The sequence below is a fragment of the Lolium rigidum genome, unplaced genomic scaffold (assembly GCF_022539505.1).
Source record: "Lolium rigidum isolate FL_2022 unplaced genomic scaffold, APGP_CSIRO_Lrig_0.1 contig_27103_1, whole genome shotgun sequence".
Lineage (NCBI taxonomy): Eukaryota > Viridiplantae > Streptophyta > Magnoliopsida > Poales > Poaceae > Lolium > Lolium rigidum.
The window spans coordinates 1,905-17,971 of record NW_025900072.1 but is presented as its reverse complement, the minus strand read 5'-3'; the positions used below and the strand labels follow the sequence as shown (position 1 = coordinate 17,971).

General features: G+C 45.8%; 1 protein-coding gene across 2 annotated transcripts; it reads left to right on the top strand.

Annotated features, from left to right (window-relative positions):
- Window positions 1-8,835: 8,835 nt before the first annotated feature.
- LOC124680731 (protein PHOSPHATE STARVATION RESPONSE 1-like) lies at window positions 8,836-15,106 on the top strand. Of its 2 annotated transcripts, XM_047215783.1 has the most exons (9): window positions 8,836-8,943; window positions 10,153-10,814; window positions 11,488-11,547; window positions 11,581-11,680; window positions 11,771-11,847; window positions 11,942-11,981; window positions 12,248-12,299; window positions 13,994-14,063; window positions 14,371-15,106. In XM_047215783.1, exons 2-9 carry the CDS (start codon window positions 10,245-10,247, stop codon window positions 14,656-14,658), a joined length of 1,257 nt encoding a protein of 418 aa, XP_047071739.1. In that variant the 5' UTR covers window positions 8,836-8,943; window positions 10,153-10,244; the 3' UTR covers window positions 14,659-15,106. The 2 variants fall into 2 exon arrangements, with proteins under 2 accessions (XP_047071739.1, XP_047071738.1); XM_047215782.1 differs by having other exon boundaries at window positions 11,488-11,680.
- Window positions 15,107-16,067: the final 961 nt, after the last annotated feature.

Here is a 16,067-nt window from a genome sequence, read left to right as displayed (position 1 = left end):
TTACCGGGACAAATTCAAGCGTGCGGTGACCCTGGTTGAGGCGAGACGAGGATGAAGGTGCTGCGGGAGATCGAGAGGTAGCGAGTGGCTGAATGGACTCGAGCGACAGGCCCCGTGACTCGCAAATGGGTGAAGCCACAAGGCCCTCCAAAAGGGTTCGACTTCGACGTGACCAAGACCGAGCAGATTTTGATCTCTTACTCACGGAGAAGCATATAAAGGTACCCGAAGGCCACAAGATCCCCACGGTGCAAGAGCTGAACGGAAAGCCATACGCAAGTGGCATAACACGTTCACCCACACCACCAACGACTGCAGGGTGTGGCGGCAGCAGATCCAAATGGCGATAGAAAACGGACGGTTGATTTTCAACCAATACGCCATGAAGGTCGACACACACCCCTTCCCCGCCGTAAACATGGTGGAGTATACTTACCATGGAGGGTGCCAGCCGGATTTCTCGTGCAATATCAACATGGTAGGACCTGGACACCACTCGGTAAGGACGGAGATGAGGGCAGGCTGCTCTCATAGCAAAGATACGAGAGGAAGCCGCTCCACGCGATCGGCTCCGCCAAGACGGCAAGCGCTACGTCACGAGGGAGAGGTGAAAAACATAAGGTATCAACGACCTCTCTCCGACCACCTCCTCAACAAGTATGTGAGTCGGTATGACCAACGCCGGCGATACAACGACGATGATGAAGAAGATCGTTCGGCTAGGGACGACGGGAGACGTCGTCGGCATGATCGTGATAAGGAGGAGCACGAGCGCCGTGCCAAGGAAAAGTTGGGGGAGCGAGTCGACGAGGATAGGCACCGGGACTGTCCCTTCTTCGGACAACTGGCTGGGACTCGGGAATGAGCCGATTGCCCACAATCGGCAATTTCCCGAATGCAACCGAAGAAGAAGGAGATAGCCAACGTGTCCGTGTTCAAGCGCCTAGGGCCTCTCCCGCCACAAAGCAAACGTGCTTGAGTCCCTCGGTTGGAAGATCTCGAAGATTCGGAAGGCGAGGGAGAAGAAGAAGACAGGTACCACCGGCCAAGGTGGTGCCACGATGGACTCAGCCGTTCCCAAAAGCGCAGGGTTCAGCGATTGCGCGGCCTGGAGGAAGCCGAAAGGTTATACTTGCATACATTGAGGAAGGCAAGACCTGATCTGGCTGCGAAAGTTCAGCGAACCCTGGATGAAGAGGGTCGTCCACGGAAAATGGAGTGGCGCCCCAAGCAAAGGAAAGCCGATGATGAAACATCGGCTGGCACAAACATGGTGCTCGTTCTTCCGACGAAGCTTAGTGCTCCACGATTACACGATGCACTCAAGGTGGACGACAGCAAGCGCACCAACATGATAAAGTCGAGAGTTGGGCTGGTTTTATCTACCGGCCTGAACGAGTAGCAAGAGCACGTCAATGAGCAAACGTGGCAAGGCTGATCCTTGTGATCGGCCCCAAAAATTTGTGAAGGGATATTACAAAACCTTCACCGAGCAAGCAACATGGAGGCCGATTCCAGCAATCGGCCAAAATTATCCTCACCATCCATTCTGCCTGGGTTCAACATGTTATCCAACAGAGCCGATACCATCAATTCTCTTGACAGAATCGGCTCGGGGGCACCCGAGTGGATAAAACACGAGGATATGCGGTAGAAGTATCTCATCCTTTGGTGATGGGTATTGAAGTATGGGGGCCGATGCATAAGTCGGCAGTAAAAATTTGAAAATTCGAAAATTTTTGAGCACGACCGATGCGACGAGACATCGACTTAAGGATATAAAAGCCGATGCATGGCCATCGACTCAAGAGGAATAACTGTTACGATCAGAGGGTCAATGGAGCACGAAGGGAGATTTTAATGGAAGAACTCCTCAATGGAGTAGTTTAAGGGCTCGGATCCTCTCTTCAAGAGATAATGCCAAGAACAGCATGGATGTGCAGATCAGGCTAAGGATGGGTTGCGTCAGATCCACCGAAGGAAAGGAGCCGATCTAATCAACAAGGCGCAAGGGGTAGACTGAAGAAGCTCGGGGGGCAGCTCACCCTGAAGGTTCTCTGCTCTGGGGAGCCGATTTTGTTGGAATCGGCTGGCTCTGCATTGTGACGTGAGGTCAATGGCGACATGATTGGCTATTTCGCTACCTTTCTCGCCTTGACTAAGGCTCGGAGAGCCACTAACTTGGGAGGTTCTCTATTTTTGAGAGCCGATTGAAGTTGCATTGGCTGACACTGCATCATGATCTTCTCAGGGAGGAGCTGGGAAGGAAAAGCCGTCGTCTTGTACGAGGTTTGGACCGTGCTTGGTGCTTGCAAGAAAAGGAAGGAGACTGGTTTCTCAAATTAGCCGATGAACAGATCATCGGACTGTGGGACTGCAAAATACCACGATCAAGAAAAAAATAATAATCCGATTCGTTGCTATCGGTCTTGGTGTGGCAAGCGGAAGGATGGAAATTGGATTAATGGAAGGAGAAATTGAAAGAACAATTCTCATTAATTCAAAGGAGCGGCTTTACAAGAAGAGCCGATGGCTCTCAAAAGAGGGATCCGGTGCCTAGTGCACTGCTACTCGCTGGTCCTACTCTGCTAGTCGTCGCTGTCCTCATCATCGCCGTCGTCGAGGTCGTCGCGCTGCTCCCAGAAACTCCTCGCCGCTGCTGCCCCGGCCGTCGGCTGGAGCTTCCTCCTCCTCCTCGTCATCATCATCATCCTCGCTATCCGCCCGGCTGCGGAAGCGCTTCGTTGGAGGATACCCGGCGGAGGAGGAGGAATCATCTTCCTCCTCCTCATCTTCTCCTTCCTCGTCGTCATCGTCGTCCTCGCTGTCCGCCCACATGCGGGAGCGCTTCTTCGGCGGAAGCTTGGCGGAGGGGGAGACCTTGGTCCTCTCCGCTTCTCCTTCTTTCTTCTCCTTGTCGGGGGAGATGGGGTTTGCCCCGGAGCGGGGATCGTCCTCTTCCTTGTTCTTCGGCGACGATTGGAGAGAGAGACCTGAAGCGGAGGAGGAAGAGGAAGACATGGCTGCAGGGGAAGAGGGTTTTTTGGTTTGGTGAACGAGAGCGAGCAAGGGGATGGAGTGGTGAACCGTTTGGCACGGATAAATAAAGAGAGTGTAGTGGAGATTTAATGCCATGACGGTTCTCGAGGACGTGATGCCGAAATTGTCAATTCGTACGGAAGGAGCCCAAGAGGCGAGGCGTAATGATGGAAGATTCTGCGGCGGTTCGCTCACGCCACGACATGACCCGACGAAAGAAGAGCATAATGATTTTGGAAATGTCATTTCCAAAACCAGGGGGGCATGTGTTATCACCAGAATTTGACCGAGTCAGAGGTGGGCCGCGATCAAGATGGACTCGAAGAAATATACATGGAAGAATTACGTGAATCGGCCTGTTATGCTAAGTTGGGCTAGTTTGCCCTTGTATCTGTAATATAGTAGATCGCATCTTAAATTAGAAGATAGAGTTTTACCCGTGCACGGTTAGGTGCACGCCGAAATTGGAAAGTCCCCTGGACTATAAATATGTATCTAGGGTTTATGGAATAAACAACAACCAACGTTCAACACAAACAAATCTCGGCGCATCGCCAACTCCTTCGTCTCGAGGGTTTCTCCGGTAAGCACCATGCTGCCTAGATCGCATCTTGCGATCTAGGCAGCACAAGCCTGCCCACGTTGTTCATGCGTTGCTCGTCGTCGAAGCCTTTTTGATGGCGAGCAACGTAGTTATCTTAGATGTGTTAGGGTTAGCATTGTTCTTCGAATTACATGCTTTCGTTATGCAACCCTTGCACATCTAGCCGCCCTTACACCTATCTTAGGTGTAGGGGCGGCACCCGCTTGATCATAGTTTAGTAGATCCGATCTGTTACGGTTGCTCCTTGTTCATCAAGGATTAGTTTAACATCCGCAATAGTTAGGCCTTACAAAGGGTTGGAGGATCCAGCGGCGTGTAGGGTGGCGTTTGCTAGCCCTAGAAAGGATGTTCCGGGATCAACCTCGTGTTGGTTTTTAGGCCTCGTCTAGGATCGGCTTACGTTCACCGTGCGCGAGCGCGAGGCCCAATCGTGAGTAGGATGATCCGATTATGCGGTGAAAACCCTAAATCGTCGTAGATCTAATTAGCTTTATCTTGATCAAGCAGGACCACCATATATTCGGACACCTCGTTCGAATCATGGGTGGATCGGCTCTTTGAGCCGATTCACGGGATAACTCGAGAGCCGATCGAGGCTCGTATTTAATGTTTACGTGTATGCCATGCAGGAAACTAAGCGAGGCATCATCCACACCTTCCCGACCGGGTATAGGTCGGGTGGCACGCCCTTGCGATAGCATCGGACGTGCGACCGAGGAGGCTTTGCGGGCCGTCGCTCAGAGGGACTGGGGCCAGCCGCAGCCCTAGTTGTTCCCGGCTCTACGGTGTTGCCCGTCTCTGCCCGCCAGGGGGTTTCTGACGTCAACAATAGCTCATGGGACAAATAGCTTAAAAACTATTGTGGTATTGAATATGTACTTATGCACTTTATCTCTTATTAAGTTGCTTGTTGTGCGATAACCATGCTTCTGGGGACGCCATCAACTATTCTTTGTTGAATATCATGTGAGTTGCTATGCATGTCCGTCTTGTCTCGAAGTAAGAGAGATCTACCACCTTAATGGTTGGAGCATGCATATTGTTAGAGAAGAACATTGGGCCGCTAACTAAAGCCATGATTCATGGTGGAAGTTTCAGTTTTGGACATATATCCTCAATCTCATATGAGAATAATAATTGTTGCCACATGCTTATGCATTAAAGAGGAGTCCATTATCCGTAGTCCATGTTGTCCCGGTATGGATGTCTAAGTTGAGAATAATCAAAAGCGAGAAATCCAAAATGCGAGCTTTCTCCTTAGACCTTTGTACGGGCGGCATGGAGGTACCCCATTGTGACACTTGGTTAAAACATGTGCATTGTAAAGATCCGGTAGTCCAAGCTAATTAGGACAAGGTGCGGGCACTATTAGTATACTATGCATGAGACTTGCAACTTGTAAGATATAATTTACATAACTCATATGCTTTATTACTACCGTTGACAAAATTGTTTCATGTTTTCAAAATAAAAGCTCTAGCACAAATATAGCAATCGATGCTTTCCTCTTTGAAGGACCATTCTTTTTACTTTTATGTTGAGTCAGTTCACCTATCTCTCTCCACCTCAAGAAGCAAACACTTGTGTGAACTGTGCATTGATTCCTACATACTTGCATATTGTACTTGTTATATTACTCTATGTTGACAATTATCTATGAGATATACATGTTACAAGTTGAAAGCAACCGCTGAAACTCAATCTTCCTTTGTGTTGCTTCAATACCTTTACTTTGATTTATTGCTTTATGAGTTAACTCTTATGCAAGACTTATTGATGCTTGTCTTGAAGTACTATTCATGAAAAGTCTTTGCTTTATGATTCACTTGTTTACTCATGTCATTACCATTGTTTTGATCGCTGCATCCACTACATATGTTTACAAATAGTATGATCAAGGTTATGATGGCATGTCACTTCGAAATTATCTTTGTTATCGTTTTACCTGCTCGGGACGAGTAGAACTAAGCTTGGGGATGCTTGATACGTCTCCGACGTATCGATAATTTCTTATGTTCTATGCCATATTATTGATGATACCTACATGTTTTATGCACACTTTATGTCATATTCGTGCATTTTACGGAACTAACCTATTAACAAGATGCCGAAGTGCCGATTCGTTGTTCTGTTGTTTTTGGTTTCAGAAATCCTAGTAACAAAATATTCTCGGAATTGGACGAAATCAAGACCCAGGGGCCTATTTTGCCACGAACCTTCCAGAAGACCGAAGAGCATACGAAGTGGGGCCACGAGGTGGCCAAACCACAAGGCGGCGCAGCCAAGGGGGCCGCGCCGCCCGTGGTGTGGGCCCCTCGTCGGCCCTCCGACTCGCCCTTCCGCCTACTTAAAGCCTCCGTCGCGAAACCCCGATGCGGAAAAACCACGATACGGAAAACCTTCCAGAGACGCCGCCGCCGCCAATCCCATCTCGGGGGATTCGGAGATCTCCTCCGGCACCCTGCCGGAGAGGGATTCATCTCCCGGAGGACTCTACGCCGCCATGGTCGCCTCCGGAGTGATGAGTGATTAGTTCACCCCTGGACTATGGGTCCATAGCAGTAGCTAGATGGTTGTCTTCTCCTCATTGTGCTTCATTGTTGGATCTTGTGAGCTGCCTAACATGATCAAGATCATCTATCTGTAATACTCTATGTTGTGTTTGTCGGGATCCGATGGATAGAGAATACCATGTTATGTTAATTATCAAGTTATTGCATATGTGTTGTTTATGATCTTGCATGCTCTCCGTTATTAGTAGAGGCTCGGCCAAGTTGATGCTAGTAACTCCAAGAGGGAGTATTTATGCTCGATAGTGGGTTCATGCTCGCATTGACACTCGGGACAAGTGACGAAAGTTCTAAGGTTGTGTTGTCGTTGTTGCCACTAGGGATAAAACATTGATGCTATGTCCGAGGATGTAGTTATTGATTACATTACGCACCATACTTAATGCAATTGTCCGTTGCTTTGCAACTTAATACTGGAAGGGGTTCGGACGATAACTTCGAAGGTGGACTTTTTAGGCATAGATGCGGTTGGATGGCGGTCTATGTACTTTGTCGTAATGCCCAATTAAATCTCACTCGTACTTATCATGACATGTATGTGCATTGTTATGCCCTCTCTATTTGTCAATTGCCCGACTGTAATTTTTTCACCCAACATGCTTTTATCTTATGGGAGAGACACCTTTAGTGAACTGTGGACCCCAGTCCATTCTTTAATACTGAAATACAAATCTGCTGCAATACTTGTTTTTACTATTTTCTCTGCAAACAATCATCTTCCACACAATTCGGTTAATCCTTTGTTACAGCAAGCCGGTGAGATTGACAACCTCACTGTTTCGTTGGGGCAAAGTACTTTGGTTGTGTTGTGCAGGTTCCACGTTGGCGCCGGAATCCTCGGTGTTGCGCCGCACTACATCCCGCCGCCATCAACCTTCAACGTGCTTCTTGGCTCCTCCTGGTTCGATAAACCTTGATTTCTTTCTGAGGGAAAACTTGCTGCTGTGCGCATCATACCTTCCTCTTGGGGTTGCCCAACGAACGTGTGAAATACACGCCATCAAGCTCCCCTAGGCACCAGTACGCTCAATAGGCCACGCTGCCAAGCCACACCTCCACGCCATGACGCGCGCTGCAAACAACCATCGCCGTGTGAAATTCCACCGCCTACCGCCGCAAAAAAACAATAGAGACCACTATCGTCGTCCTTTATGTGGGCTTTACCCGACGACCCCCCTCAGCAGTAGGGATGGGGCGATGAATTGAGGGGACTTCGGCAGCGTGGTTTGTAGGAGCCACCTATGTCACCATGCCGAGAGTGACACATAGGCGTTTATTTTTGGGTATTCGAAACTATCGATGTGTCTACATAAAATATAAAATGGTTGACCTAATTATAATTTGATTTCCGCGTATGAACAGGTGATTTCACACCACCTTACACCAGCATTATAAATAAATAAACTCTGATAAAAATAATAATAAATTACACCCCTAAAGAAAGCTAGTCATATCAAAACGTTTTTGTTGACCTAGAGTATATTATACATTTACTTTTCTTAGAAGAAGATGCATTTAGCCCTTTTGGGGAAAAAAGGACAAGGAAAAAACCGCGGCGTGGGTGCACTGTGAGGTGGACCATGCCGTCCCAGCCGTCCAATTTGGCCGCACGGCGGCCGAAGGGGCCTATCCGCAAAAGGCCGCCACGCCCATGGTGCGGTGCGGTGGGGGTGCGTGCTCCCGGCAGCTCAACTGGTGGGCGTCGTCCTCCTCCTCTCCTCTCCTCTTGTGCGCACCAGGTTCCTCCTCCCGCAGCCATCGCGCGCGACACATTGCCACGCCCCCAGATCACCCTCCCCCACCCTCTCCTCCTCCGCCCAAAAAGCGGCACCCAGCGAGCAGCTCCCTCGCACCCCAGGTACGGACGAGCCTCCTCTCCCCCTCCCCCTCCAAATTCCTCAATTCTTCCGGGTCCAATCCATGTCCCCTCGATCGCCCGTCGCGTCCTAGCTGTCGTACCGGCGCGATCGGTTCCGCCGACGCGATTCCGGCAGGAATCGGCCGGGCCGATGGGACGGGCGCGCGCTGGCAGACGTACGGGGTTTCTCTAGGGTTCTGATCGCGACATGTTTCGCGTGTACGGTAGATGAGTTTAGCGAGGAGCAGCACACGTGCTCGTGAATCGCGATGGTACGTGATGTTGGTGGTACAGGAAATGATTGGGTCTCCAAAACTATCGATGTGTCTACATAAAATATAAAATGGTTGACCTAATTATAATTTGATTTTCGCAGATCAATAGGTGATTTCACACCACCTTACACCAGCATTAAAAATAAATAAATTTTGATAAAGAATAATAAATTATACCCCTAAAGAAAGCTAGTCATATCAAAACGTTTTTGTTGACCTAGGCTATTATATATTTATTTACTTTTTCTTAGAAGATGCATTTAGCCCTTTTGGGGGAAAAAGGCCAAGGAAAAACCGCGGCGTGGGTGCACTGTGAAGTGGACCATGCCGTCCCAGCCGTCCAATTTGGCCGCACGGCGGCCGAAGGGGCCCTATCCGCAAAAGGCCGCCACGCCCATGGTGCGGTGCGGTGGGGGTGCGTGCTCCCGGCAACGCAACTGGTGGCCTGGTGGGCGTCGTCCTCCTCCTCTCCTCTTGTGCGCACCAGGTTCCTCCTCCCGCAGGCAGCCTCCCCCCATCGCGCGCGACACATTGCCACGCCCCCAGATCACCCTCCCCCATCCCAAAAAGCGAGCAGCTCCCTTTCTCACACCCCAGGTACGGACAAGCCTCTCCCCCTCCCCCTCCAAATTCCTCAATTCTTCCGGTCCAATCCATGTCCTCCGACCGCCCGTCGCGTCCTAGCTCGTCGTACCGGCGCGATCGGTTCCGCCGACGCGATTCCGGCGGGAATCGGCCGGGCCGATGGGACAGGAGCGCGCGCGCTGGCAGACGTACGGGGTTTCTCTAGGGTTCTGATCGCGACGTGTACGGGGGTTCTATGTGAGTTTAGCGAGGAGCGGTACTGGTAGCGGCACACGTGCTCGTGAATCGCGGTGGTAAGTGATGTTGGTGGTACCAGAAGGAAATGATTGGGGATATTTTGTGGGGTTGGGAACTGGGAGGTGGTTACGGGAGAATTTGGTACCCTTGTGATTGTCCTGCCCCCCAGGCTACAGTTGCCTGTCCCCCTGGGGTTTAATTCAGATCTTGTATGTAGGGCTCAAGCCGTGCCTGTCATTCTCCGAGTTAATAGCACATGCCACATGACATGCGTACCAAGCTTGTTTGACTATGGTGGAGTCACAGGTTGCACAGTAGATTTAATCAAAGCTGCCCATTTTTCTCTGTTCAAAACGGCCATTTGTTTTTTTTACATTAGGAACCCTAAGAGTGTCAAGTGTTACTGATGCCAGGTCTGCACGCAAGTGTGTGCTGTGCAGAAAGACGGTATAATTTCTAGCTTCCAAGGAAGCTGTATGAACTTTACACATGAGAGCTGGCAAAAGAGAGTGCTGCTTTAGGGTTGCAACGTGGTCTAATCTGTTTCACTTGCATTTTCATTTCTGTGAGCATCACAGTGGTAATGCTCAATGAGGTCCTAGTATTCTTCACTATCGTTTATCTTGTGCGCTATAAGATATAAGATTTTGGAGTAGACAAAAACAGAGCTTAGACAGGGGATTGGAGGAGGATTGATAAACGATATGTTGTTGCGCGCCTGTGTATGGAAAGTTCAGAACTCTTGCTAAAACGTATCATGATGTTTGCTGTTTCTTGGATTTTTGCACATGGGATCCAAAGCACACTAGGTAGATTGCTGCTTACTCATGGTTAATTACAGGATGCATGCTTGATATATTAGCTACAGTTGCCTATGTTTATGATGGTTACTTTCCTAGGATCTAACCCGTGATTTATTAGCTACAGTTGCCTATGTTTATGATGGTTCCTTTTATTAACTCTTCATTTCTTAACCCGCGACAGATTAATGGAGTAACAGTTTTGGCAAGGTTACCCTGCAGGAAGACATCAAAACCAATTTATGGGAAAGAGGCAAAGCTTGTGCGCAATTCTTGATGAGGAAGTGTGATCTGAGGCAGTCTCACAGCAGCAGGGTTTCTGGAGCAATGTCATCCTCTCTACCCATTCTGCCAAATTCCCTGAAAGAAAACTTCCCTGGGCCTCATAATCCCCAACTTACTTCGATGCAAAGGCAACTGACGAATGATCCTGTGCCCTTAAATCACAGCGCACTTCAGTCTGCTAGTTTGCACCCGAGAGCTGGTGCTATGAGATCCTCATATTCAGGTTTACTAGGGTTCCCTGCTAATCCACTTGACTCTGTGCCGATCCACGAGAGGCAGTCTATGGTTGCTTCTTTTGCTTGTCAGTCACCAGATATCGTGGCATTTCAGCCTTTATCTAATAGCATCCCTGGAGGACACACTGAGGAAACTTGGTTCCCGGGTTCGGTTGATGGTTTATCAAATTACAGAGATATCATCCCTGCTTCTGGTAATCAGATCCAGAATGGCAGTCCTGCTGTGACATCTGATGTGGTTGCTCAACAAAATGAATGGTGGGATATAATGGATGATGATTGGAAAGATATTCTAGATGCAACGGCCAATGATTCACAGTCAAAGGTATGCACATTAAATGCCATAAAGAGTCATTGCGGTAGTAGCTGTGTCTTGTGTTCTGGTAGTTAGGAAGTAGTACTCTGTACTCCTTTTGTTTATTATAACGTATTAACCAAGCTTATGAAATTATAATATTGCATAAATTCCTTGTCAGCAAACCTACTGGTAATATGGTTACATTTTTGTGCGGCCAACCTACATACCTTTCTATATGCCAATTTTGAAGTTAAGAGAAAGTTTTGACTTCCCGTATACTTCACGGGGCATATTTGTTATTTCTGTAAACGGGCACATAATCTTTTTTTCCCTACCAGTTTCTTTCTGAAATGGATAATATTGTGCTATCTCTTCCTCTTATTAGAAGTTTAATATGGATGGTTGATATGTTTCGAGTGATGGTGAGGGTATGAATAATGATTTATTGTTTCCACTGTTTTCAGAGTCGTTGTTAGAATGAATGTTCTTGACAATGAGTGTCTAAGCGATATATATGTTGCATCTTCTCTTTGGCACGAAATAGAAATGTGAGGTCCACTTAATCGTAAGGTGGAAATTTCATAACTTGTTGGTAGTTTTTAGAGTGATACTTTTTAAAATTCTCACTGTGATGCTTTTGGTAAGCCAATCCCTTATGCTTCTTTCCTAACTAAATGTTTCTTTCCGTCCTTTGTTGTAGTCCATGGTTCAACCTTGCAATTCCGCTGCATCACAACCAGCTGTGAACCAGCCAGCTTCATCTCATGGTGGAGAAATTTGTAATGTAGCTAGCCCTCCCAATAGCAACTCTGCAGCCAAACAACGCATGAGGTGGACCCCAGAACTCCATGAATGTTTCGTAGACGCTGTAAATAAGCTTGGTGGTAGTGAAAGTATGTCAGCTGTGTTGTTGATTTCCCATTTATAATGAATCTTGTTCTACCATAATCTAATGCTTGCATTTATTTGTCTTGTTTCTTCAGAAGCTACTCCTAAGGGTGTACTGAAGCTTATGAAAGTTGACAGTTTGACAATATATCATGTGAAAAGCCATCTGCAGGTTTTCTATTATATTTCTAAATTCGAATTCTTGTACTGTTGCCTATAATAGACCTGAGTTTTCACTTTCTTACGTTATCTGGTTTGAGTTGCAGAAGTACCGCACAGCCCGCTATAAGCCAGAACTAACTGAAGGTCTGTCTGGATTATATTTTTTGTGCTTGCACTTTATCTTGTATTTTCCTTGAGTTATTTTTTTCGTGAATCATGATGACGAGCTATTGGGTTGAGTATAGTTTTGTGATAATGGCTAAGGGCTGATGCTTTATTTATGTATATGTAAATCATCTCATGATGCAATGCTTTTTTACAAGGATCCATTATTGAATGCATGCATGCAGCCGCATTGTAATTTGTGTAATTGTTAACATGACATAACTATTCGTTATCTGATTATTCAGGTACAACAGGAGAAAGATCTACCGCCGAAGAATTGACTCTAGACCTGAAATCGTGAGTGAATAATATTCTTCTTCTCTTGCTCCGTTGTACTCTTGCATGATGTACATCTGTCTTGATGCTTATTGGTACCAGGTTACTGTGCAAAGTAACAAAGGCACACATCAACTATCAAGGCTAACACCAGTGCTAGTATAATTAAGATGTTACTTTAGTTTGCAAAACCAAATTCGGACTAATAGTCAATGACTGCCTTAAGAAAAAGCTGATGCCGGTGTAGGTTTGTGACTCAGCTGCATTAAAGTGGGGATTGCTGAAAATAGCTGCAATACAGTAACAAAATCAAGTCAATAATTCGGACTTTTATCCATATAGATAGGTATCAACCTTCTTATTAAAACCGTAAATAAAAGTACAACTAAGATGGGATGCAACACAGAATTTTTACAAGGGATTTCATGCCTACCAACAGATATCTTCGCAAATTCAGCCATCAATCATCTAACCATTGGCGCATAAAGTTACAAAATGAAGTCAGCTTATTAAACTTAGTGCAGGAAATTCAGTTTAGTGGCTTGGCAATGAAGATGCTAAGTTTCATATTTATGCAATTTTCTCAATCATGTGAGATTATAAAAGTGCAAGGAGTATAATTTAATATTACTAATATTGAATTATTTCGCTTCTGATGAAGTTGCTTTGCCTCTTAATGAGAAGCGAAATAAAACCTTTAATAATACATAATTCTACTCCTTGCAATTTTAATATCTTGCAAAATTTAAACAATGCTTAATATGCGCTTCTGCCTCTTCAGAAGCCAACCCAGTAATTTTATTTTGGTGCACTAAGTTTGATGGGGCTAAATTGATTTTGGTATTCTTCGCACAAATTATGGGATGATTGATAACTTGATAGGTGAATATCATAAATATCTGAGCATGATGTTTGATAACCTGATAGGTGAATATCATAAATATCTGGGCCTGCAATTCCTTAGTTTTTCCTTGTGTTGCCTTCAATCTTGGTATTTTCAAGATATTAATAAGAGGTTGAGGACATTTTGCAAACATATAGCCGAGCGGACAGATATTCTACCTTTTCCAAAAAATATTTATGTTGAGGTTACTAGCATTGTTAAGATTTCTGGTTTCTTGCCAACTTTCCCAGGTGTTATTGCTTGATGCATATGCTTTTTTCCAGTTATATTGAAGTGTGTATATGCATGCACATTTGACTGGCACTAGAGTGTTCCATTCTCTGGCCATTCTAAGTTGATGAGACATTTGGCTTCACACATTGTTCCATGTTGTAGAGAACTGGTCCAAATCTTCTTTTTCCAAAAGATTGGTTATCTTTAGCCATGATATGAAAATTTTGTTCAAAATTATGTTCTCTGATGTCTAATGCAAAATTAAAAAATATTGTTGCTTATGCTCCAAGCCCTGTGAATTTCCTAGAAGCTGACCCATTTCTGAATCATTGGTTTTCTGTAGCCATGATATAAGAATTTTGTTCACAATTATCTTCTCTGATGTCTACCGAATAATTAAAAAACTGGGATTGTTTATGCTCCAAGTCTGGATCATGCTCTAAATGTGGTTTTGTCCAATCCTCCCTCTGTTACAGGAGTTTCACGAGGATTTTTGAGCCCATTCTGTATTCACTTTCTGCTGGGCCCCAAATTAAAGTTTTGAGGCTTCACGTCAGCCATGATTAACACCCTTGCATGATGTTCACTTTTTACATAGGAGCATGGATCTTACTGAAGCGCTGCGCCTTCAGATGGAAGTTCAGAAACGTCTTCATGAACAACTTGAGGTACTATCCAAAGGCATGCAGACTAGTTATAAATTTGGGTGCTCTCTGGTTTCATGACAAATAATGACCTAATAAAGAGTGGAATGCCAAACATATTGCACTTTTGGACAAACAAATGTGAGAACCTGGTTTTTTTCTACACTTGTGTTCATAAATCAAATTGTGACTGCATTAGTGTGGTACTCAACAAAAGAAGCATCCACGTAGTTGCATTTGGTCTTAACATGGTAAAGGCCAAACTCAATGAGAGTATCACCATGTGAGCAGGCACACATAATCTGAAGTTCATTCCATCTTTCTGTTGCAGACTCAGAGAAAGTTGCAGTTGCGAATTGAAGAACAAGGGAAGTATCTGCAGATGATGTTTGAAAAGCAGTCTAAATCCAATAAGGAGAAGGTGCTGGGCCTGTCCTCAGGTGGTACAGCAACCCTATCATCTGAGCCGAGCCATTCTGCCAACAAAAGTAGGGAGAGTGATGAAGATGATGACCTAAACATAACAGGAGACAGCCTGGGGAATGCAGGATTACGAGAAAATTCAATGCGTGCTGGTGGCAACCAGGGTCAGCACAAAGCGAGTCACCCGATCCCCTAGCAAATACAAATGATGGATCTCAGGCCTCCCAAGAGAAGCGCCGTAGGGTGCATGATAGTTAAACCGCCATCAGGTTTGGTAATCTATTTGGTGAAAAGATGGTTCCATCATTTGTCTATGCTAATCCGCAAGTCTATAGAGCTGAGCCACCTATATCTAATTGGAATCTTCTGGTGGCCGCTTATATAAACTGTTAGCAATAAATCAAATTATCTCCCGACGTATGGTAAATAAGTATGTCTTGGGATCTAGCAATCTTTTAGATATAGTTGTTATTTGAGCGGTTTTGTGGCAGAAGGTGATGAACTGTTAGAAAGCCAGTCTTTGTCCTTGAGGCTGGAAATATTGGAATACCTGACCCTTGTGTGGTTTCGGTGTGACTTAACTGATGATGATAGTAAGGTTTTTGTTCTATAACATGGCAACTATAGTTCGCTTATTCGAGATCTGAACTGCTTGAAGATATTCATCTTTTGTTGTACTGTCATGTTTTCCACACTGAGGCGCCAAAATAAAAGCCATGACAGCTTAACAGGCCTGATCGTGGAATTGATCAGATTTGATGGGATACAGGTGAATCTGTGGTTCAGATGGGACTAACTTGGAAAGGAAGGAGATTCAGATTATAATGGTTCATTACTTCAGTAGTACACGCTTCCTCACCAGCTGGATGCCAATTAGTTGTCGTGGTTTAGTTCAATTCTTGCCAATAAGTTATTACCGCCTTCTCTCAGGATAGGCGCTTTGCTGATGCTTCAACACCGGTGCCCCGACCATGCAATCGTCTACTCCTCCAGCATCATCATCGCAGCCATCGCCAACGCTGTGCAAATGTTAGCTCAAGGATACCCAGGACACGCACCAGGAGCTGCAGGATGGACGGGATGGACCTGGAAGAGGATGAGGCGAAGGATAAACCGCAAGCTGCAGTACAAGCCCAGTCATTGAGAAGGATGGAGGGGCTCTACATGCTCGACATCTCACAAAAACAGCTTCAGAACTGTTTATCAATGATTAGGCATTATTGTCCCGCTTTGTGTAGGATTAACATTGTAGTTCTTGTGTTCCTCAAAAGCAATAGTTTAATCACATTAATTACTTGACGTCACTGCTTCTGACCTTTGATGTTTACTGAAGAGCGACAACACTTGCACTTTCAGATATAAACATTGTGACGACGTAGGCTTAGCCTAGTGGTTGAGGTCGCAGTGGCGTGTCCTAACGACGTCCCGCTTCTACTATATCAATATTGTTTCTAGTTCCTCCTAGACACCGTTTCATTTTTTTTTCAGATATAAACATTGTGCAGCCTCACAACTTCGATCAGAAGTATATCATCCTTATTCCACGACCAATCATGTCGCTACAGTAGCTACAGTACTATTCCATAAACCAATTCGGTGGAAGAT